This window comes from Gracilinanus agilis, chromosome 1 (genome assembly GCF_016433145.1).
Source record: "Gracilinanus agilis isolate LMUSP501 chromosome 1, AgileGrace, whole genome shotgun sequence".
In the NCBI taxonomy this organism is placed as follows: domain Eukaryota; kingdom Metazoa; phylum Chordata; class Mammalia; order Didelphimorphia; family Didelphidae; genus Gracilinanus; species Gracilinanus agilis.
This window is the reverse complement of record NC_058130.1, coordinates 649,111,155-649,137,305: the sequence shown is the minus strand read 5'-3', so window position 1 is coordinate 649,137,305 and position 26,151 is coordinate 649,111,155. Positions and strand designations below refer to the sequence as shown.

The window sequence follows — 26,151 nt, the reverse complement described above, 5'->3', positions numbered from 1 at the left end:
TTTCTCCTATTGTCCTACATGTTCTCTGTGTTCCAATCAATGTAGATTATCCCCTATAAGTCATTCTTATTCTGCCTTCTCATTCCTTAATGGCTTCACTCATAGCATCCTGCTTGTCTGGACTATGCCAGCCTCCCTTCCCCATCTCTGTCTATTTAAATCCTTCCCTTTCCTTTGAGGCCCAACTCTAATATCACCTGCACTAGGAAGCCACCTTTCCTAATATAATGCTTCCCTCCCCCACCTGAAAGTGACCTTTCTCTTTTTAAATGCTTTCCAGCCCCCTGTCTGGTTCCTTTCTGTACTTATCTCCCTTTCTAATGTTTCTTAGTAATTTGTGTTAATGCCTTCATCCCCCCAAACCTGTTCATTGTCATTGATTTCCATCTGAAAAAGAACCTGAGAGGGCATCTAATCCAGCCCACTCAAATTACAGTTGAGTAATCAGAAACCCAGAGAGAGGTTAAGTATTTTACCCAGGGTCACATAGGTAGTAAAGGGACAAAGTTTGGACATTATCCCAAGTCCTCTGACTGCATATCCAGCAGCTTTCCCATCACATCACATTGTGTCTCCATGCAAGGAGACAAATTCTTTGAGCAAAGGATCTGGTATCACATTGCTGTGTATGCCTAGGACACAAAGGCCTTTAAAAATATTTGTAATGAGTTGTGTTCAGTAGGAATAGTGGTATTTTTTTTAATTGTAAGGTAGATTAGAGCGTGGATTTTAAGAACTTTCACTTCAAAGAGAAACATTGCATTTGCCAAGGAATCAACCAATGGTTCTTCCTGTGGGAGAAAACATTTCTTTTGTCAAAACCTTTCCTCCTTGTTTTTACTATGTGTTCATATTTTATACTCCTTTTCTTCAGTTTTGTTCAACAACTATTTATTAAGAATCTCCTGTATGACAAAAACTTTTAGGTGCCGAGTTCTTGATTTTATGTGCAGAAGATTTTAGTATGTTATGCTCAGTGGGTTTTTCTCAGAGAACAAAGTGGGGCAGCCTATTTGGGAATCCAATCTATTTTATTTTGTGGTGTATGCCACAGTCATTTGTGATAAATAGATTGGGAACGGGAGAAAACTTTGCTTAGAGTCTACAATCTATGAGCATAGTGTGGGTAATAACCAGTGTTTCTCAACAGTCCCAAGAGAGGAGGTAATGGCCAAAGAGCAGTGAACAAATTGTGCCCAAACCACTCCCTAACCTTCTTTTACCTCTTGTTGGAATGATTCTGTCTCCTTAGCCTTTTTAACTGTGATATGGTTGCATGGAGTAAAAGCTTTTTTTTCTTTTTTACCTGTCTTAAAAATGTACTCTAATAAAGTAAATGCTGAATAAATTAAATCTCAAAATAAATGGAAAAAAGGAGATTTTAAAGCTAGCATTGTCCATGACCAAATCACATCTTCGGCAAGTTACTAAGCATTCACCATCTTAAGTTCTGGAAGAGACTTGAGACAGTTTGGCCATAGACATTTGTGGTTGTGGTTTGGGAGTCCCCAACTTCACAACCCTGGCAGGCCTTATGGTGCCTCCTCTCAAAGCTTAACAATCAAATCCGAGAGGCGAATAATATATTTAAGTATTATGTAGTTGGCATTTTCTGTAAACATGTTTTCAAAATCAGTAGAGAATATGGACAGACGGTCAAATTTGTTGTAAATTTTTTCTGGGCTCAGCTGATGTGGCCCATCAGAATGGATTTCACAGCTATACATCTGCAGAGGAATGTTTATAGATAAGATGAAAGCAGTCCTCCTTATTAATCACACATTGTATATTTGACTTTTGCTTCCAAGCTCAGCCTTTAAATCAACTACATCTGGTTCTTGCTACTTCACTGTACAGGTTACTTTTTTTTTTTAAACAATAAAAGGCAGTTAGTTCATTACTGCTTAGAAGGCAGGCCCATTTGATTAAAAATGGATTAACTAGAGAGTCATTGGTAGTTTTCATGGCGACCGCCTTAATAAAGAATTTGATAGCAGATTTGAGACCTTCAAAAAATATGATCAGGCAGCTCTCTGAGTCTCTTTACAGTCAATCTATTTAATGCTGACATTAAACAGTCCTGCTGCTTGATTAGTGCTGACCAAAGGCAAAGACAAAATTGGATAATATCTAGAGTGCTGGGCTTAGGAGTTAGGAAGACCTGGATTCAAATTCTTCATGACATTCACTACCTTTGCTTTAGTCAGTTACTTTCTTTGAACTTCAGCTTCCTTATTAATAAAAGATGTATTAAAAATTTTGTGGGCTCTAATTCGCACTGCTGTTTTGAGGCTAAAATTATATATATATATATATATATATATATATATATATATATATATATATATATATATATATATAAAGAGCTTTGCAAACTTTGTGTTACTATATATTTGTTTTCATTTGCTGCACCCAGTCTATTTTCTATCAACCAGAGAATGTATTATATATAAGAATAGTAATCAACAGATGGCTATGTTTTACATCTAAGTTTCCAAGACCTTGAAAACAAAAAAAAATGATGTAGCCATATGGGTATTACATACTAATATACAATCAAGATTAGAAATTGGAGCTGCCATTTCATTAGCATTAGAAGTTGAGGTGAGGAAATTTACTCAACAAGTGCAGATTAGCAATTTCTCTGCAATTTATAATCTTAAATAATTTAGCACTAAGAAGTTGTGATTTTACCAAAGGAACATGGTCAGTAAAGAAAAATTTAAGTCATAGCAAAATATTAACTAATAAATGGTTCACTAAATGTATAATAAAAGAAAAACATCAGTCACAAAATTGCTAATACTGAATTAGGTTTGTGAGTAGTCATTTGGCATAGTTATCAAGTTCCAAGAACATTGTAGTAGGAGTTAAAGACTTTAGTGTTCAAATTTAGCTATGGCTATTACTGTGGTGTGTGGCCATGGAGCTACCTTTATGGGGCTCTAGTTTCCACATATATGTAATTGGGACCATAAAATGTAGCCATTGAAAAATGGAGTTGTAGGAATTAAATCTGTGGATGCTATATATGCAAGAAAATTAGGACCTTTTATCTGCTAGGGTCCCTGATACTCCCTGATATTAGGGCACTTAATTTCTCTAGGTTCCTACTTCTATATGATGAATGAAGAAGAATTGAATGGCGTCCTTTCTGGGAAGAAGAAATACTATTCTATGGGTTGTTCATCATTTTAGTGTCTATTATGTGGCTTGTCTGCTCCATTCTAATCCAATGATCTGGTTTTCCTCTGTAGCAATTTAGCATAAGCTTGATAGCAACAGCTTCTTCTGAACAAAAGTCTAAGGTAGTTATCCTTACAGAAAGATTCCTCATTTTAAATGAAGATAAAAGTAGCAGGAATCAAAACTGGAAATTTGATCTTTTAGTATTGAATAAGCATGACCATGAAGTGAGAAAAATCAATGGACTATGAATTAGACTTGCCTCTGCTATTTAATAGCTCTGTATTCTTGGTCAAGTCACTTAATTTCTGAAAGACATTTTACTTACGTGTAAAATGTCCTTCCTATTGTACCAACTTGCTTTGAGGATACAGTGGAATAAGCTGAAAATACTTTAAAAATTGTAAATTTCATTAATATTCCTAAAGTACAACTTTAATCATGAAATTACTCAACTTGATGAACGCCAGTGGCTTTCTGTTACCTCTAGGGTCAAATATAAACTTCTCTGCTTTATATTTAAAGCTGTTAACAGCCTAACTCCAACTTCTCTTTCTTAATGTTATTTTCTTCCAAGAATTCTATTGTCCAATCAAAGTGGCTTTTTTTGCTATTCTTCATACATAATGCTCCACACCTTTGTAGTCTGTCCCACACAACTTGTAAAAAATTCCTTTCTCAGCTCTACCTTTTTGAATCCTCAGTTTTCTTCAAAGCTCAACACCAACTACAGAAGACTTTTCCTGATCACCCTGTCTATCAGTGCCTTTTTTTTTAACCCTTGTACTTCGGTGTATTGTCTCTCATAGGTGGAAGATTGGTAAGGGTGGGTATCAGTGCCTTTTTAAAAAAATGTATTTCTTTAGATTTAATTTCTATATACTTGTGTTTGTAAATGTCGTTCCCAATAGAATGCAAGCTTCTTGAGGGCAGGGATTATTTGAATATTGTTATTTTTGTATTCATAGTGACTGGTAATAAGAGGAAGTCAATAACATCTTGTTGGTTGATTAAAATTCACTTGAGTTACACTTAGGCTGGTGATGTCTGCCGTGATGAATTGGTAAAAGTGAGAATCTAATGGTTTTCTCCACTCTTTCTACCATTAATGGAAAAGTAGAAGAAGATCTATTATTAGGATGGGAATCATAGAGATTTGTATTGAGGCAACACATTTTAGATGATTAATGGCACTTGTACTCCTTTAGTTGCATAGAAGCAAATGAGTTAGCAGTGATAATTAGTCAAAATTGGAAACTTCTAGGGAGTATAATCAATTCCTTCAGTTCCTCCTCCACATCTCAATTGCATTCCTGGTTCCAACCTACTCAGCTCCTTTTCTCTAGGTAGCCATCTTTCCCTCACTAGATTTCTGCTTCTTTCCCCAATTGCCAGTTAATTGAATTTTATTTAAAATATTGATTTTGTACATGAATTTTATGCCACCTATCATGGATGTCATAACTGTTATTTATGTCTCATTAAGCTAACCATCATCAAATGAGGATGGATTTTCCAGATTTGTGTTGTTGAGTTATATTATTTATTATATTTTATATACTGAGTTAAATAATTTATAGTTTGACTTAGAATGCACTATGTTCTTTCTTTATTTCTCACAGCTTGAGAATTACATTGTGGAAAATATGAAGTCGGAGATGGCTCAGCTACAGCAGAACGCTGTTCAGAACCATACGGCCACCATGCTCGAGATAGGAACCAGCCTCCTTAGTCAAACAGCAGAGCAGACAAGAAAACTTACAGATGTGGAGACCCAGGTATGTCCCTGGGGCCAGACTTGACATGCTGTTAACTATGAAGATGTGTGTGTGTGTATGTGTGTGTGTGTGTTTCTTAAGCTTTCTACAAAAACAAAGAATGTGTTTCAACGCAGAGATTCAAAGAGCATCTACATACTCTGTACACTGCTAACAGCAAGGACTGACTTGTTTAATAGGACTCTTGGCTTAATGAAGGTTTGTAAATTTAGCTTTGTATGTTTGTTAAAAAAAGGACTGGCAACAAGACTAATCAGTATTTAACTTCAAATAAACAGTGGGGCTACCAACTGGGAAGTGATATAAGTGTCAAGCAAAATAAATTATTTTAAGGTCAAAACAGCACCTTTTATGTACATTTTCACTTACGTTATTCTGTGAACTTTCATGTATTTTCTATGATAGCTTTCCAGCAATTTGAACATAATGGTCCTAATAGAGTTTTGCAGGCCTGATAAAGAAGTGTACACAAAGGGAATTTATTAACTAATAGGAATGCATAGAATTTAGTATTTAAAATGAAAAAGAGTGACATGGTGGAAAGAGTATTGGATAACGAATCAGGAGGCCTGGTTTTAGGCTTTCTACTTACTACCTGTGTGACCCAGTGCCTTCCTTTTATCTGCCAGTTCTTTTCATAGATAGATGCTCCTTATGACCGTATATATTCAGTTCAAATAACACCTTGGATGGAGAAAGACAAGACTTTCCACCACTAATGTGAAGTATTGCAGTGGTAATAGCTTATATTCCTATGGCACTTTGAGAGGCATCATGGTATTAAAGATAGAGCTGGCCTCAGAGTCAAGTAATTCTGTCCTGTCCTTTGCTAGGTAGAGCAGTGCCTAGAATGCAATATATATATAATATCTGAATACAATTTCAACTTTAGATACTTAGTAGTTGTGTAATCTGAGGCAAGTCATTTCTGCCTTCCTCAGTTTCCTCGACTGTAAAATGAAAGTAATAAAAGCACCTACCTCTCCCATGAGTGCTATAAGGATCAAATGTATTAATATCTAACACAGTGCTTTGTAGGCAATATGCCATTAACAAATACTTATTTCTTTCTTTAGTTGAAACAAATTGACTATGTGAGCCTGTGCAAGTCTGTTACTCACAACTCTTTCAGAGTATCAGATATAAAGAAAATGCTGATCTCTATTGGTAACAGAAGTTTCGTCATTGGGAGTCCTTTAGAACAAATGAAAAAATGATAAAAAGGAAAAGATAGACTCCATACAAACAGAAAAATAGGTATAGGTAGATGATAGATGGATAGACATAAATTGATAGATGACAGAGATGATAGTTATGACAGATATTTAGATAAGAGAGATTTTAGATATATATTTAGATAGAGAGACAGACAGACAGACAGATAGATAGATAGATAGATAGATAGATAGATAGATAGATACACAGACAGATAGATATACATGTACATATACTGATGGTGCTTTGCTTATATCACACAGTTAATGATTGCTTTTTCTTTCAACTGAGATAACATGTTATGGTGATTTGCAAACCATAAAGTACTACCAAAAATATTTATTATTCATAGAGAGAGAATGCATACTCTGCACTGTGGAGTTGGCAGAGAGTACTTTTCTTACAATTCTGAAAGGCTGGTAGGGCAAATATCATTCCCATTTAAGCACTGAATATAGAGAGAGTTTCAAAAGTACCAAAGAAGAAATGTGGTTCAAAGGGGATGATTGACTTGAAAGGCATCACAAATCTACTTCAGGGACTTGAATCCAAGTCTTCTCATACGAGGTCTTGTTTTATATCAGTTCTCCCATGGATGTTTCTCACTTAGGTAAGAATATTGGCTATTTCATAGAGAGAAAGAAATCCTCAAGGAGGTACTAAATTTTGCCATCTGGCTATTGCTTAACTTCCTGAGAAGCTGGGAGGCATATTGGATAAGGTGCTGGGCCTGAGTCAGGAAGATCTGAGTTCCAATCTGGTCTCAAAAACTTATAGCTGTGTGATCCTGTGCAAGTAACTTTACTCTGTTGGCCTCAGTTTCCTCATCTGTAAAATGATCTGGAGAAGGAAATGGTGAACCACTTCATGATCTTTGCTAGGAAAACCCCAAACAGGGCTATGAAAAGTTGGGCTGAAAAACTGATACAACTGAACAGCAAATAGCTTAACATTAAATATAAGTTTCTGCACACACTTTGCTGTAATTATCGGAGACTTTCTCTTGATATGGGAATTCCGATCACTGTAATGGGCTCATCCTGTTTAGTGAAAGAAAATAGATGCATGAATTTTATTTATTTAGATTGTTACAGAAGGATATGTCCTGTTTGTGATAAATCCTGTTCTTTGCACTCAAGTTCTGATCCAGGCCCAAGTTTACAAACTCCATCCCAAATTTCTACTTAGGCACATTATGTAGCAGACATTTACCAAAGTAGTTACAAAAGCAATTTTTTTAATGCTGTCCAGATCTGCACTATTCCCCACTAATGATCAAATGCTCTATTTTTCATTTCCTTTCACATCTTGGAGAACATACCTATTTCTAAAGTTGACTTCACAATTGCAGTAGTGTAACAAGGATACATGAAATAATCAAAGTAGTTTGAGAATACATTGTAAATTATCTTTCAAATAGTGCTATAGACAAGTATATCAGAACCTTCCTTTCGTGGTCCCTTCTAACTGTCATGGAAGCATTTTAGCAAATTCCATTCTTGTTCTTCCAAAATGCATTAATTAAATGCACGATTTATATAAAGTGCTTCATTAAGCTCTGAAAATATAATGTTGAAATCAATGTGAGTTTGGTAGTGTTTTTTTAAAGAAAGGCTTGAATTTTAATGGACTTCAAGATCAATGTAAGTTCCTTCCTCTCCTCCCCCCCTCCCAAAAAATGAATTCAGACCACCTTTCATAGAGGCATAGCTTCTAGGAGTAAGGAGGTAAAATTCTTCCATTGTCAAAGAATATTTGTGATATTTTATTCAACTCTGGGCACAAGATCATTGAATAATGGGAGAATACCCAGAAAAGGACGATCAGAGAAGTAAAAGACCCTGGAGGCTCCACCATTGGAGATCTGGTTGAAATTTGATCTTGGGACATTTAGTCTTGGGACATTCATGCTTGAGAAAGAAGATTAAGCTGGGTAAGATTGGGAGTGGGGAGACAGAGTAACTAGGTGCAAGTATAAGTATTATCATATGGAAGATAGATTAGACTTGTTCTATTTAGTGCCAGAGAATCAGAAGTAATGTGTAAGAATTAATTTAGTCTGATGTCTGGAAAAAATTTGCTAAAAATTAGAGCTGTCCAAACGTAACTATTTTGTCACAGATGGTTTTCTCTCATCAGAAGTCTTTCATCAGAAAATAAATTAGATTAGTAGAATGTAGGCCATGAAGTATAAAGTTCTATAGATTATACCTTTAATATTAGGGGTTTCAACTTACCCATAAAATTGAAGAGAGTTGCAGAATGAATTAGAAAATAGTGCTTCAAAATTTGATGCATATGAAAACCAAACTTTGAAGAAAAGCTAGAGATATAATACAGAGTTAAAATAAAGAACTAGAATGAAATTCATTATACTTTCTCTTTTTTTCCACTCATACCCCAACTATTGTCCTTAAGGTAGGGCCTCATTATCTCCCCCCAGGGCTATTATAAAACTCTTCTAATTGATCTCTCTATAAGCAGATCCTTCTCTCTCCAAGAGAAATATCTATATTTAGTTGCCAGATTGATAATAAATAACTAATGGCTCTAATAATTTCAAGGGTACAAATAAATCTTGAGTGAGAAAATTTTTTACCATTGAAATTTGGCACCTATTCTGCAACTTATAGTCTAAGAGAATTTTAAGATAATTGAAAAGTTACATGAGTTGCCCAGGGTCATAAAATCAGCATGTGTTGGAGGAACAGCGTGATCCCAGGTTGCCCTGGCTTTCAGTTTTTTACTCCTTATTGCTTGTGCCATATTGATGTTTCTTTAGAAATACCATGCAGCTGACCACATCATTCATCTATACCAGAAGTTTCAAAGGTTCCCGTTAGCCCCTGGGATGAAGCAAAAGTGCTTCAGTTTGGCATTTAGACATTTTCACATTGATTATACTTTGTTCTACCTCACACACTTAACACTCTGGCCAAACTGACTTATTTGCTGTTCCTTACAACAATATTTCTTCTTCTATCTATGTAGGAGATACAAAAAGCCTTTTTAGAGGCTTTCTTCAGTGCTGGAAATACCTATCCTTACTGCAGTTTTCCAGCTCCCTGAATTCCTTCAGTGATCAAATCAGCTGTTGTCTTTGCAAAAGCCTTTTCTGATATTTTATTAGTCTTCTACCAATTCACATAAATGACTTTTGAATTAACATTCTGTAGGTATCTAAACCTAATATGTCCAAAACAAAATTAATTAAAATTTCCTCCAAAACCCACTTTCTCCCAAATTTCCCAATTATTGTCAAGATCATCTAGTTTCGTTATTTTCTGCATTCTCACTAATCCTATATAATGAGTTAGTAAATATTATCCAGAACATATTTTTCTTACATTCCCTCATTTATAATCACAGTACCAACATTCTAATTTAGAGCTATCTTTACCTCTTGACTACAATACTGCAAAAGCTTATTTTATCAGCAATTTTCATTTTCTTCCCACCTCAATACACTCTCTAGATTGCTTCCAAATATTTTTATAATGTAAGTGAAAGTATGGAGGAGTCAAGACAGTGAAGAAGAGGCATCTACTCAAATGAATTCCCCAAAGCTTTCCCTCTAAGCAACTTTAAAATAATATCTTAAATAAAATTTGGAGTGGCAGAACCAACGAAACAATGGGGTAAGACATTTTTCTGGCCATGGCATCTCAAGAGGTTGGTAGGAGATGTCCGTGAAACTAGGATGGAGGTCTGTCTTGAATGCATGAAGAGGACAGCAGGATTGTCACAGGCTTGAGATGGGGCAGCAATAGCAGCAGTTTGGGGAGCTTTCAACCCAGAAATGGGAAAGGGCTCAAACAACTGGGTAGAAAAAGATTACCAGGAATTCTTTGCTGGCACTGAGAGAAGTTGACAATGGCTGACAACTCTATTATCCCAAAGCAATTCTGGGTCATAATTCCAAGGTGAAGCAAAGCACTTGTAGTTGGTCACAAATAGGCTGGGAAAAAAGCAAATAACAAAAAAAGATTGTGTCTATAAAAATATAATGTAGTACACTGTAGCCCAAGACAGAAATTCAGAAGAAAACAACAGGGAAACATTTAAAACCAAAGTCACAAAAAGAAATACAATGTGGGCATAAGCAAAACATGAATTTCAAGGAGAGCTAAAAAATTATTTTCAGAATCATAGGGGAGTTGAAGGGAAAATATGCAAAGAAATGAGAGTTATATAAGAAAATTATGAAAAGAGAATGAATAGCTTTGTAAAAGAGATGTGAAAAATACTCAAGAAAATAACATCTTAAACAATTGATCTAATGGTAAAAGAGCCACAAAAATTTTTTCTGAAGAAATGAATGCTCTAAAAAGCAGTATTGGCCAAATGGAAAAAAGATATATAATAGCTCACTGAAAAAATCATTCATTAAAATTAGAATTGAGCCAGTGGAAACTAATGACTGTGTGAAAAGGATATCTCTTTGGAAAAACAACGGATGTAGAAAATAGATTAAGGATATAATTTTTTAAATTACTGGTTTACTTAAAAGCCATATTTTTTTAAAAGACCCCAGAAATCATATTTCAAAGAGTTGTCAAAGAAAGCTATTCCAATATCTTTGATGAAGGAAAAAATTGGAAATTGAAATAAATTTCTGATCACTTTCTGAAAGATATTCCAAAATGAAAATTCTCAGGAATATTATAGCCAAACCCCAGAGCACCCAGTCAAAGGAGAAAATATTGCAAGCATCCAGAGAGAAATAATTGAAATATCATGAAGCCACATCCAGAATCACACAAGATCTTGGAGATTCCATGTTAAAGGAGCAGAGGGCTTAGAATATGATATTCTGGAAGGCAAGGAAGCTAGGATTACAACCAAGAATAACTTGTTCAGAAAAATTGACTATAATCCTTTAAAGAGAAAAATGATATTTAATCAAATAATCAAATAGACATTCCTGATGAAAAGGCCATAGTAAATAGAAACTTTTACACTGAAACACAAAACTTAAGAGAAGCTTAAAAAAGAGGGAAACATCAAAGTATAATCATATGGGACTTAATATGTTTAAACTGTTTATATTCCTATGTGAGAAGATGATCATTTTAAATCCTAATAACTTTATCATTATCAGGGTAGTTAGAAGGAGTCTACATAGACAGAGGGTGGGCATGAGTGTGATTCAATGATGTTGAGATAATCTATCAAAAAAAAAAACAAAAAAGTAAAAGAGCATTTGCACAGAAGGGAAAAGAGAGGTAGAAGGAAGAAGTTTTTATAATATAGGCATATATAGGCATAAATATAATATAAGCATGCCAGGAAGAGCTTTTTACAGAGGAAAATGAGGGTAGAGTGGCAGTGAGTTTATGAATCTTACTCTTGTTGGAATTGGTTCAAATAGGGGAGAATATATATCCTCAGTTGGGTATAGAAATTGTTTTGACACCAATAAGAAAATAGGATGAACAGAAGATATGAGATGTGTGGGATGATACAAAGGAGGGAGGATTAACGGAGGCAAAGGTCAGAGGCAGAACAGACTTTAGAGGAGGAAAAAGATAAAAGAGACAGAGAAAGATAAACATAAGAAAATAGAATGGAAATACGCAGTTAGTAATCATAATTGTATGGAAATGGGATGGGCTCAAGCATAAAACATAAGCAGATAGCAGAATGGATTAGAAACCTGAATCCAACAATGCATTATTTAAAAGAGCCATACTTGAAACAGAAAGGGCAAACCTAAAGTTAAAATAGAAGTTTGGAGCAGAATCTATTATGATTTACATGAAATGAAAAAGGCAGAGTAATAATCATTATCTCAGACAAAGCAAAAGCAAAACTGGGCCTAATTAAAAGAAAACTAGAAAAACTAAATTTTGCTAGGTTTTCTGGACAATGAAATAATTTCTATTTTTTCTAGCAATTTTCTCTAATATAGGCCTCATTTCTTTTAGGAAATTGAGTCAAATTTATGAAAATAATAGCCATTCCCCATTCAATAAATGGTCCACGGATATGAAGAAACAGCTTTCAGAAGAAATTAAAGTTATCTATAGTCATAAAAATTCTCTAGATCATTATTGATTAGAGAATTGTAAATTAAAGCAACTCCAGGGTACCACTTCAAACCTATCCAAAATGACAAATTAATTATATTTGTCTAGAAAAAAAAGGTGGTGTTGGGGGGAAATGGGTATACTAAAAAAATGTTGGTAGTTATAAACTAGTCCAATCATTCTGGAGAACATTTTGGAACTATGCTCAAAGGGTTATAAAACTGTTAATATACTTAATTCAGCAATACAAAATTCAACTTCTAAGACAGTATCCCAAAAAGATCAAAGAAAAAGAAAGGACCTATATGTACAAAAATATTATAGTGGCTTTTTTGTTGTGGTAAAGAATTGGAAATGGAGAGGATTATCATCAATTGGAGAATGGCTGAACAAGTAGTAGCATATGGTTGTGATGGAAGGTTATTGTAAAATATGATGTAAAAATGATGAGTCCAATAAACGTAAAAAATGTCCAGTAAACATTGGAAGATCTCTATGAATTGATTCAAAGTAAAGTGAGAAAAGCCAGGGGCTCATTATACACACTAATATCAATATTATAATGATTAAAATAGTACTTAAATACAATTTTAGAGGACTCATGTTGAAAAATATATTTTCTACCACCTTAGAGAGAACTGAAAAACTCTTAGTACAAATTGAAGTATAACTTTCTCACTTTTATTTCAGTTTTTTGCAATATGGCTAATATGGAAATATAATTGCATGAATTAACATGTATAATATACAATGTTTTTCTTGTCTTTTCAATTGGTGGGGAAAATATAGGAGTGATGGAGAAAATTTGGAATTCAAAATTTTAAAAGAGTAGAATGCTAAAAATAAATAAATGATCAGTTAAAAAAAAGATAACATAGATCTGATTGTGTTGCTTCTATTACTTAGTAAATCTAGTGATTCCCTTTGGCCTCGAGGATCAAAAATAGTGACCTCTGTTTGGCATGTGAATTTCTTCAAATTAGATAATTATTAATAATGATGATCATAGCCAGAACCTATATAGTGCTATAAGAATTACAAAGCACTGTACTTATTTGATCTCTTTTGATAACAAATTTAAGTTATTTCTAATGCTTAAGGCTCTCCATTTTCTTTTCAATTTTCTTTCCTTTGTACTCCTTTTCTTGTACTTGAAATCCAGCCAAACTAGCATACTGATTGCTCCACATACAAAACACAACTGTCAAGTCCTGGCCTTTCTAGTGGAATCCACTTCCACATTACTTTCAGCTATTAGAATCAATGCCAATATAGACACATACTCCTCCATTCATAGACACAAACTACCTTCTAGTTTAAATCAGCATTATTCCTCTCCAGGACTATATTTCAAAGGCATTCTAATTGTTCTGCCTTCTTCCATGTCTCCCTGCTCCAGTCCATTCAAGATTTGTCTCAAAAACTGTCTTTTTTCTGAAGTCTTTCTTGATTCATCCACATCCTCCATTCCCAATTGATTGCACATTTACTCTTCCAACTCCCTTGTATTTATTTTCTGTTCACATGTTGTAAATATGAATGCATTTTGTTAGACTATAATTTTGAGTATAGAAACAACTTCATTTCTTTCTTTGTATTCCAAGCATTAAACAAACTCCTTGGCATCTCTCTCTCTCTCTCTCTCTTTCTCTCTCTCTCTCTCTCTCTCTCTCTCTCTCTCTCTCTCTCTCTCTCTCTCTTTATATATATAAAGGATTAAATGATTTGATTAATAGAGTTGTAATACAATAAATGACCTAAAGCCTGACAACTAGAGGAAAATGAGATAAATTAGAACATGATCAGTCCTTGAATACGATGATTGAAATTTAACTTAATTATTCACTAATTTTTATTATAGAAATTAAAAGAAGTATTTATACTTAGTTCTTTGAGAAGTAGAAAAGATTCAGTCCTGCTTTCATGGAATTTATAAGACTTTATTGGTTAATTAAGTATTGTTTCTCATCCATGATTTTTATCAGTATGAAGAACTTTCAGTATCAAAACTTCCTCCCCCACCATTGTAAATCAGCCTCCTCTCTGTAACTTGGGGACACAAGACTTCTTAAAACTCCATTAAAAAATGAAAGAAAAAATAAACAAAGCAACCTTTGACAGAAGCTAGATATTCTACCCTGCCTACTTATGCCTTAAGAAAAGGGCAATTCTTAGAGAAGCAATAGGTCAATTTAGGGGGTAAATGGCAGAGAAACCAGAGACACAATTTCTTTTATATGTTGCACTTGGGAAACAAAGACCCATTGGTAGTCAAGAAAATTCAGTGTCCTCTAAAATGAAATACAGACATCCCTATTTGACATTTAACACTTTTTACAATCTAGTTTCAGTTATTCCTTCTAAGCTTATTCTATAATAGGCAGGTAGCTGGTGCAGAGAGTAGCACACTAGACTAGGAGTCAAGAAGACTTGAGTTCAAATCCAACCGTAAAAACTTACTTGTTATGTGATCCTAGATAAATTATTTAATTGCTCTTCTGTGCCTCACTTTACTCATCTATAAAATGGGAATAATAATAATAACACTTACCTCCATGGGTTCTTGATAGTATAAGATGAAAGAATATTTATAATGCATTTTGCCATTCTTAAGGCAATATATATAGTTATTATTATTTGGCTTTCTGCAGAATATCATTTCAGTACCCTCTATTGCTAATGCCTTTTCTCAGAGATTATATTTCATTTTCACTGTATATATGTTCTATGTACATTTGTTTGTTGCCTCCTCCATTGAATGTAAGCTCCTAGAGGCCAAGGATTATATAATTTTTAAACTTTCCTTTTATCACCAGTGTCTCACACATAGTAAAGTTGGAGGAATGCTTATTGGATCACTGACAGACTCTTGCTGCCTGCTTTATCTAACAAACATTTATTAAAAGAACTGAAATTTAAAAGTCCATGAATCACACATAACCCTATCCCCCAGCAATACCACTAGTAGGTGTATATTCCAAAGAGATCAAATATTGGAAGAAATGACCTATATGCACAAAAATATTTATAGCAGCTCTTTTTATGGTAGCAAAGAACTAGACAATGAAGGGAAGTTCATCAATTGGAGAATGGCTGAACAAGTTGTAGTGTATGAGTGTAATTTAATACTAATGCTCCATCAGAAATGACAAACAAGATCATCACAAAAAACACCAAAAAACAAACCTAGAAAGATTCACAAAGTGATGTAAAGTAAAGTGAGAACCAAGAGGATGCTGTACACACTAACAACAATAAAGTACAATGAATGACCAATTGTAAATTACTTATTATCAGCAATTCCATAGAAGGAACTGACAGAGTCTGAATGTAGACACCATTCTTCCTTTATTTTTCTCCATGAATTTTCTCTAGTATAAGCAATATGTTTCTCCCACAACATGAAATTATCTTTTCTCACAGCATGATGCACATGAAAATATGTAGTATATAATAAGACATGTACAATCCATATCACACAACACCTGCCATTTCAGGGAAGGGAGGAGGATGAAAGGGAGAGAGAGAACATGGATTGCAAAATGTCAAAAAATAATTATTGAAAATTGTACCAACAGGCAATATGTAAAAAATTAAGTAAATCCTTTAAAAGAAAAGGTCCATGAATCCTAAATTTCATTCCCATCTCTCCGCTTTTTGCTCTTTTTTATGTGTTTTGGAAAATTTAAGCTTGTAATAAAAGTGTCCCTTAGGGGCTTATTTCACATTCTCTCAACTTTTTTTTAACAGTGATATGTCTTGGGGTATGTACTGTGTGAGGAAGGAAATGGGTCCTGTCAGTTTAATTGAAACACTTAGATCATTGCTAAGCAGCAGGACAAAGGAACAAATGGCAAGAATGTAGCCTACCTGAGCTTTATAAGCCTTCAAAATTCTGCCAACTGCTCAGGTTAATGCTTTAACTTTTAGTGGCAGATCCATTTTATACTTTCCAGGGTAGAAATGTCAATAAAACAACAAAACTGAAACCTTGCCTTGCCCATGAGATACTCCATGAAAATCTTATAGGTTAGCTCTAAGTGAAAGTACAAATCAATCATCCAAAACACATACACACACACACACACACACACACACACACACACACACACACACACACACATTAATCACCCATAATAAGCCATTCCCTATTCTAGTTGCTGGAACAAAATGACCAGAATGATACCAAAAGATACAACTTTCAAAGATATTAAATCCATATGATTTATGAACATATAGAAGACAAATAGAAGAAACACATAATCAACAAAAGCAAACAAACAAAATCCCCATATACTTCTAAGTCAACATTTCTTAACTTTTTTTGTGCACTGGACATCTTTGGCCATCTGGTAAAAACCTTACTATTCTGGCTTCTTGTTTCCATTAAAATTTAAAGGAAATGGTCAATTTCAATTAGAAGTTAATGAAAATAAAGATATGACTTTTGTTCCCATTTAAATTCTGAGGCACCCTGAAATTTATCTATGGACCTCTTTGACATCTGTGGAGACCAGGTTATGAAACCCTCTTACAGATAATCAGCACATTCTCTTCTCATTCTGGTGGGTTCCAGTTTTCCTTCAGTTTGATGTCTTGACTCAACAATATCCCATAGTTTTTTGTTTTTTTTTTTTTTAGATCTCCTTTGGGTTTTGATATTCAGCTTTTGATTAAAGCAATACTCTGATATTCCAGTAAAATCTTTCTGACCCAAAAGGTCCTATATAATGCTCCCAAGTCTGAGAATGTTATCTTGTGGTTTGGACTCCTGGAAAGGCAAGCATATAATGGTGCTTCTGGACCAGAAGATACTTTAAGCCCATTAATTTTAAGTATAAGAAATTGATCCAGCTCAAGATTAGGTAGTAAATAGCAGAGCCTAACTTGGAATCCAGGTCCTTCAAATCCAAACCCAAAGCCTCAAGCTAAAAGGCTAATATTTGAAGCGGATCTTTAGTACTGATTATATGCATATATAAAGTAGCTAGTTAGTACACAAGAAAAATCTTTTAATTTTGTTTTCTTTGTCATTACAAATTCACAGTTTTCAAATTAAAGTTCAGGAAAAATCTTGGTTTGGTTTGTTAATAGCACATGATGCAGATTTTTTTCCCAAAAAATTTAGCATCAGCAAATTTTCTTTGGGAAAACATATTTATTTCTTGCCACTCAGCCAGATTTGACTAGAAAAAGGCATATCTTATGTAAATATGGTATCTGGATTTGAATCTTGAAATTTAATACTTGCCTGCTCTTAGAGATGTCATTTAACCTCTAAAGGCGTCATTTTCCCCTTTTGGAAAATAAGGATTTGGAACTAGATGACCTTTCAGGTCCCTTTAATCTTTAGGAGCTCTGATGTTGATTATATAAACCATACAGGTTTATTGGTGCAGAATATGAAGAATAAACTGTCTAACTTTGGGTCCCCTTCAGCATAGGTTAGGTGATTCTGTTATCCAGGTTGTTGGTGTCCTCAAGTCCCTCAATAATTTATTTAAATGAACCCATGATTCATGTAGCAACTACATTTACAATATAGACAAACTCTCCCAAAACAAGATTTGCCAATCATTTGATCTGTTTTATACTGACCAAAGAATCCACAAATACATAGGAAATATCTGATGTCTCAGAAGAGGCTCAATTGAGATTATGAGAATTATGGTATTGAAGAAATCCTGAAGTTTTTGAGTTTCTCCACTCTCATTTGCCAAAGGAAAATTACCAACTAAAAGCTCAGTGTCTTAAACAAGGAAGATGCTTAAGAGAATTCAGTATTAAAAAATCTGTTTACATAACTGTTGATGGGACTACTTGGCATATATCCAAAATATGTCAAGTATTTGACAACCTTCCAAGTGTGTTTTGCTTAACAATACTTTCTAGTCATTTTTCTTCACCATAATTGCTGAAATGGATTTGATAATTATTTTTCTCCCTTTTTCATTCAATTAAAATTCTATCCCAAAATAATTTCATTGCTAAAGAGATATTTATTGTTGAACGTTTTTTTAAATGTTCAACAATAAGAAATCATTTGTGAATTCTCCTTCAAGCATCACTACCAAGAACAGAAAAGAAAAATAATTCTCCCCAATTCTATTTTTGGCATTTGTATTGTTCCTCTATAAATATTCAATTCTTGAAATGTTTTCATTTATCTCTTAAGGTTCTAAATCAAACATCTCGACTTGAAATTCAACTGTTGGAGAATTCATTATCAACTTACAAGCTAGAGAAACAACTGCTTCAACAAACACATGAAATCCTAAAAATTCACGAGAAAAACAGGTGAGGGTACATTATTAGACTCCTAAAGTTGTTTCCTTTGGGTTCCACTTCTTCAGAACTCATCATAATACTGTTAAATGACTGCTATTCCATTATTTACACAGTGATCTATTTGTGGTTTTATTTGAGTCATATCATAATCCAGAAAGGACAATTGATGCTAGACTGGTACTAAATGTAACTAAGAACCCTAACCAGTATACCTAATTCTCTACTTTTTAAAATCTGCCTTTAGGCAATGGATTAAAACAGAACCTAAGCTTATGGCTTGTTCTTTATACTGGTTCCATATACACTAAGGGAGCTATGTATTTTAGAAGGAGGAAGGTCTTGAAAGTCAGAGGAGAGCATTTTGCACCAGAATTGTGTAGTACTGATATATCTTATTGCCTCTTTGGTAAATGTTGAGTATGAAAAATGTGTTGAGTATAAGGAATTTTTGGCTATTCACCTTGTAAATTATTTGAAGTCTTAGCCATTGGGATACTGCATTCACATCATTTACAATATCATTGATAAACTCCAGATGCAGTAATTGGAAAGAAAAAAAATTAAGGAAGCCTATATTGAACTCTTTTTTGATATTTTAATCATTGTTCTACCTATAAACTAGGATAACACTACAGAAGTGCTGGATTAGAAAATATTGTCTTAGTAAGATGCAAATAGCAAGGTTCATTTTCCATCTACATTAGAATTTTATTTTGTTGGCATGTAATGTTACCCCCAAAAGGTAGCTTTTCATTTTTATATCAGTTCTTTTGAAATTTTATTTAATAGTAGCCGTTGATAAAAAAATAGCATATTGTTGTAGTCCCATAAGTTCATTAGCTATCATAGATGCCATCACAGTATCATGGTACAATTGTGGCTTACTTTGCCCAAGTGTGGCTCCGACTCTGACATTTTCAATGGTAGAAATGTGATATAGGTGGCTTTTTTTGTTGGGGGAGGTTAAATGTCTAGTTATTTAAGATGGAGAAAGAGCATTTAATGCATGGAGAATTGTTAGTGAATAACAGTCAGTGAATAACTCAAACACAAAGTCAGGAGATGGAGCAGTGAGCAGAACAGAACTGCTCAATTGTACTGCAGAAAAATGGAGTGAGAAAATATGGGCTTCATAGCATTTGGATGATTGGCCATGTTTCTCACTCTTTGTCGGTGTGTGCTACCCTTGTGTTTCCTATACTAGAGAAACTGGTATCTCTATGCTAGAGCTACATAGAGAGATGGGCATGTAATGCGTGGGGCTTTCAGTTGTTCAATCTCAAAAGATCCTAAGAGGGTTGTTTATACTAAATAGGTTTATACAAAAATGAAGCCTTTCTAAGGTGAAGATAGTATGGTGTTTCTTGCATAGGAAGCCATAGGATGGATAGATACATAGTAAATAGCCATAGTCTCAATAACCTCAGAGTTAAGGGATTAGCAGTGAATGTGTTGGGGGACTAAATAATGCCTATTACAGAAGGTGGTGTTTATGTCTCAGGTTATGAAGGAAGTCAGGTCACCCTGAGCAGAGGTGAGAAGGAAGATCATTTCATGCTTGGGGGATGGTTAGTGAATAGGCACAGAGTCAGGAAATGGGGTGTCCAGTTCAGAGAGCAGTAAGTAGAACACAGTTGCTGAATTTTACTTCAGAAGGAAGTATGGATGAATAAGACTTGAAAAGGAAGAATAGAACCACTCGTGAAGGTCTTTAAAAGCCAAAGGGAAATTTTTCTATTTTATTTTGGAAATGAGAGATTTTGCCTGAATTATTACACACATTTTTATAGATAAAGAAACTGAGGCCCAGAAAGGTGAAGTGACTAGCCCAGATTCACATATAAAATCAATCAACAAGTCATCAATTATTTATTAAGCATTTACTGTTAGATATAGTGCTAAGCAATGGAAATAGAAAGAAAAAGGAAAAACATTACTTATCTTCAGAGAGCTTGCATTTTAATGGGGTAGGACTAGGGGAAGTATCATGCAGTAAAATTGCATTAATTCTTCGATCAGAACACTTGAGATCAAATTGCACCTCTTGTGCTTATTGTATGACTTTAGAAAAGTCACTTAACCTCCCTGGAACTCAGTTTCCCCAATTTTAAAATCAGAGGTTTGGGACTGGACAGCTCTATTTTCTATAGTGAATCAGAACATAAAGGAGTAAATAAAGACAATCTTAGGAGGGAAAGAATCAAAGATGAAATTAAGAAAAGCCTCTTGGAGGAAGTTCCCTAATGCCACATTGAGTGTTAGGATCTAGAATTGGAGATCTCATTGAAAGTTATACTTCAGAATATATGTGAGTGTTGTCTGAATGAACAAGGAAGGCAGGTTTAACTTCCTTCATCTTTTTCTCTTGTGTTAGGGATGGAATAAATGTCTAGTGCCAAATTTAAAAAGAAACTGGGACCAATAAACCATACTCTAAGATCCCTATGGACTATGTATTGACTTAGAAAACCACATGTTAATATCATCTATATTTTATAATATTTTAATTTATTGTATTAAATATTTCCCAGTGACATTTTCATCTGCTTCAGGCTGTACTCAGGAGTGTTGGGGTCCAGATGTGGTCTGTAAGCCACATATTTGACACTTCTGATGCAATTCTTCTCTCAACAAGTAGATCATCAGGTATATTATCCTTGACTAATATCTAGCTTTATGGCAAAATATTGATCTCTTTTTTGAAATTCTTCCAACCTAGGCATTTTTGAGAGGTAGTACAGCACAGTACAAGGAATGAGTACTGGGCTGGGAGATAACAATAACAATTTAAAAAATAGCAGCTAATATTTCTTTAGTATCTACTATGTGCCAGGCACTATTCACTTTACAAATACCATCTTATTTGACCCTCACAACAACCTTTCATGGTAGATTCTATTATCATCTCCATTTTACAAATGGAGAAACTGAGGCAAACAAATTAAGTGACACATCCACACAGTAAAAAAAAATTAAATGTCCAAGCATAGATTTGAAATCAGGTCTTCCTGACTCCAGGCTTGCCAATCTAAACACTGCACCACCTAGCTACTTCTGAGACATTAAGGCATGAGTTTGAATCTTATCCGCACTCACTAACTCTGTGATCTTTGACAATTGCACTGACAGGTTTGAGCCTCATTTTCTTTACCTGTAAAATGGAGGAAATAATAGCATCTGTCTCTTGGAATTTTCAAGACTAATGAGGATTAATGTGTATAAAACAACTAATAAACTTATTTTGTCATATATTCCAACTATAATTGTCTTTATTCTCAATATTATTATTATGTCTCTACTGGACACTTGAGAAGTCAAAATGTCATCCTTCTTGCATGCAGCATTACTTCCTCTTTAAAATCAAATGGTGATTTAAATATATGCATTTATGTGTATAATATACATTTAAATACCTTCTTATATAGTTATATTTAAATATCTTCTGGCTTTAGTTTTTAATAGTTTATTTTACTTATACTTTTCACTGCTGGATACCATCAGAATGATGGGTAACATAGATGCTCTCTCTGTGATGGGTTCCAATCCCACTTCTGTCATTTACCCACTAATCAATGTTACCCACTCTGAGTTTTATTTCTTCAATGATAAAATTACACTAATCAGATTGTGAGTCAATGGTAAAATGATGTGTATAACATTAGATGGATAATCTGCCTATCATTACTGTTATTAATCAATGAAATAGATAAATATATATGAATTCTAACTTTTTAAATGTTTTATTATATATTAAAGAGTGAGTCCCTGAAGCATATAATCACTTTTGCACCATATGATATATGCAATGTCTTTCACCTGGCATCAGAATGAGCTCAGTTCTAGCCATACCCAAATGGTGAATAAAGGTTTCACTAAAAACAGACTTGTACCTCAGTAATTCTCTCTTCAAGGCCAAACTTAGAGGATCATATATCAAATCTAACACACTTTATCAGCTGCTAATAAGAGGGTTTTTTTCCCACAAGTTGAAATAAATTGTATAAAAACCCTTTCCAGTCGGTCATCTATTTCAAAATTTTTCCTGAATCTTTGAGGTGATTTTAAAAATACAACTATGGCGGGATATAGGATGTCCCAGATGTCTTAGTGTGGATTTTAAGCATTAAACATGCATTTATATAAAGCACAAATCCTCTCAGCCACATGCCTGCATATTGACCTTTCTCTTTCTCTATTACCTTTGACTCTCAAACTCCCCATTATATCTGGGTGATTTTTTGGCAGCACTTCACAACAATCTGATGCACCTAATCGCTTTGTTATGTCTATCTGTTGTACCTATCGATCCTTCTGTCTGCTTGTGTCCATATGTGTGTAATAGTGCTTTGGCAGAACTCATTCTGAGGTATATTTCTTCCATGCATCATACTTGGAAAAACAACGTCCTAGTCAAGATAGTCAAAACTGACTTGTTTGTAATACACAGCATGCTTTTCCAATATCATTATCATCATTTCCCCAAATTACAGTGGATTTAAAGAGATAGGTGCCAAACATAACCTAGAAGAATAATCATGAACTTTTCCCCCAGCAAAATGGATTGGAAACCAAAGTCAATGAGTAGAATGTTTAGACTTTTTTGAAAATAGTTTCTTGATAATTTCCTATCCCAACCTCTTCAACTAATCTTAATCCCTCGAATGTGATAAAACAACATTTCTTTAAAAAAAAACTCTCTGAAATTAAGCACAGCTTTCCTTTAATCTGCCAGGTCTGGACTGGATCAGTTAATAAAGTTGGCAAAGAGGATTATCTAAATTAAGCATTGCTTCCTCCCACAGGAATTTCAGGGGGTGGTATCTATGCATTTGGTACTTCATCACCTTTTAGAACAGTTTGGTCTTGACTGGTAGCTAGCACAACAGCCCCCATGTGGAGTGTGTCACCTCTTTGGAAGAAAGAGGAGAAGTATTTTATGTATGAGGTTGTACAGTCCTTTCATGCTGAGCTATCCTGCTGATTTACATCCTGACAAATAAAATGCATCACTTGTCAGGTTGAAAATGGGTTTCTGGCCTCATTAGATTGTCTTTCTTTCCCAAAATTTCTGAGCTAATGCTTTGGCTTAAATTTTTTCAGCATTTACTCACTCATTTCTTTATTAGCAACCTTGGGATATCATTGGGAAATTCTAAACTTGCCCTTCTGAGATGCTTTTCTGCAAGCTCCAGTATCAATTTCTTTTCGTTCCCACAAAAATCTACCAACCTCTTATGTGCTAAGAAAATATCTGAGTCCTCACCTTATTGAAATTACACAACCGAGTCCTTGATTGTCCACAAACAAGGAGTAGGGAATTACTTATAATCTCACATATCTGTTGTTCAGCACATCTATTGACCAGCTCCCAGGGGTTATATTTATAAGTACAATGCTATTTGTGCTTGCTAAGGAAAAGTAATCAGGCCACAAAGGCTTTCCATCAATTAGGAGTTAATTTTAGTCTTTCAATGAAAGAGTAAGTCAGGAAGTTAGAGTTGAGGTTTGAACCTGAGGTTTGTCTTCGATTCCAATTATTATATTGTCCAAAGGAATAATAGTTTCAGAGGTGGAAGAAATTCAGAGCCCATCTTGTCCAAAGAGTGCCCAATCCAAGATTCATTCAAGAACATCTTCAGAAAATGGTCATGCAACCTTCACACATTAAGACCTCCAGTGAGGTGAAATCTATGACCTTCTGGGGCAGCCCTGTCCACTTTTGAATACTTTTAAGTGTTGGCAAGTTATTCTTTAGGTGAAATTTAAAACTGTCCCTTTGCAACTTTCATCTACTTGCCCAGAAGGAAAAAGACATAGGCTCTTATAAATTTTAGATCCCTCCATAGACTTATGTAGGATGAGACATTATTTCCCCATGTATTTCCTTCATTTTTCCCATCTCTAACTTCAAATATAAAGTCATCATTAGGGAAATGGCACAAGTTTAAGAATATTTAGAAACTGATGCAATTGAAGGATGTCATTATTCACTCATATCCTCTATGATCCTAAAAAAGTAACTATTTTCTTGACAAGTACTATAATACATACACACACACACACACACACACACACACACACACATATATATATATATATATATATAAATAGATTTGCTGCCATGGAGCCATAAATGTAGTTGTAATAACTATCAAATGATTCTCCAGATGCAACCTGATGTTAATTGAGAGGAAAAGGGAAGTGGGTTTTCTTATGATCCATTGAAGAAGAGCTGATAGAAGAGTGAATAGGAGAAGTAAGAATATATTAGCAGCATTAACATATTAACAATTTTAAATAGAGCTGAAATCATGGATATTTCTCTACATTTAGTGATTGTCAAACATGTGACAATCTGTTTTTATAGCAGACCAAAAGTTTCTTGGATTCAACTTGACCATTGGCCATTTGCTAGTAGAAAAAAATCAGCATACCCTTCACTAAAATAATGGCTATATTGAATTTTTGCTAAGACATCATTTTTTCCTGATTTAATTTAATTTAATTCAATTAATGAAAATGTTGTGCATTTATGTGGCTCATTTTCTTAGGTAAGATAGTTTCTTATTTATTATTTTAAAATTATTAACAATGAGATTTTAATAGAATTTTATTGTTATTGCCACATCACAATAATCCTGTAAGGTTGATAATACACATATTATTATCATATCTATTTCATGACTGAGAAAATTGAGGTTTAAACAATCTAAGTGATTGATTCAAGGTCATAAAGAAAGGGTCAGAGTCAGGTTTAGAAGCCAAATAACCTGATTTCACATCTAATGGTTTTCACTCTTCTTTGCTACTTTTTTGAAATCTTCCAAGTACATAATAGTAATGAGTAATAATAATACATTATAAGCATTTCCATAGTGTTTTAAGCTTTGCAAAACACTTATCCTCATAACAAACCTGGTAGATAGTTGCTATTATTATCCATATTTTATAGATGAGAAAACTGAAGAATTTATATAAACATTTGGTACTGGTACTCATATCTCATCAACAGTCCTATGATAGGGACCCTACAGAATGGAGGAGGGAGAACTCCTTCCAGAATCACCATCGAAGGAGAGTACCAAATTCAGCCTTTTCTTCATTTCCTACCCAGCTACACTACTCTGAACTTCTCCTACATTGTGCCTCTCTTTCAGGAACCTTCTCTCCCTACTCCACTCTCTGTGCCCTCTTCTTGATTAGATTTGACTTCCTCTTGGGTGTAATCTTCTCTTCTTAGAATTAAACTTCCTTGCAGACAATGATTGTTTTTGTTTTGTATTCCTAATACTCAGCACAGTGCTTTACATATTAAGGGCTTATTAAATAGTTATTGATTGGGGCAAATAGAGGTTAAATCTTTGCCCAAAATTAATATGAAACCACATATAAAGTAAATCTTCTTGACTCCATGCCTAATACTCCATTTACTATTCCATCTAACTCTCCCTAAGGGTGAAAAATTATTTAATACAATTAGGATGTTATAATGTATGTATATTAAAGGTGGCTAAGTGGTTCTGAATCTGGAATCGGGGAAACTCAACTTCCTGATCTGAAAGGTGACCTCAGCACTTACTAGCTATATGACCCTGGGTGAATCACTTTACTCTGTTTACCTCAGGTTCCTCATCTGTACAATGAGCTGGAGAAGA

General features: G+C 34.3%; 1 protein-coding gene across 1 annotated transcript in view; it reads left to right on the top strand.

The window, feature by feature from the left end:
- The window catches only part of ANGPT1 (angiopoietin 1), a 298,991-nt gene that overhangs the window by 148,856 nt on the left and 123,984 nt on the right, over positions 1–26,151 (top strand). The window contains exons 2-3 of the mRNA XM_044684061.1: positions 4,809–4,964; positions 18,384–18,505. Of these exons, the coding sequence (XP_044539996.1) occupies positions 4,809–4,964; positions 18,384–18,505 (278 nt within the window). The remainder of the gene's footprint in view (positions 1–4,808; positions 4,965–18,383; positions 18,506–26,151) is intronic.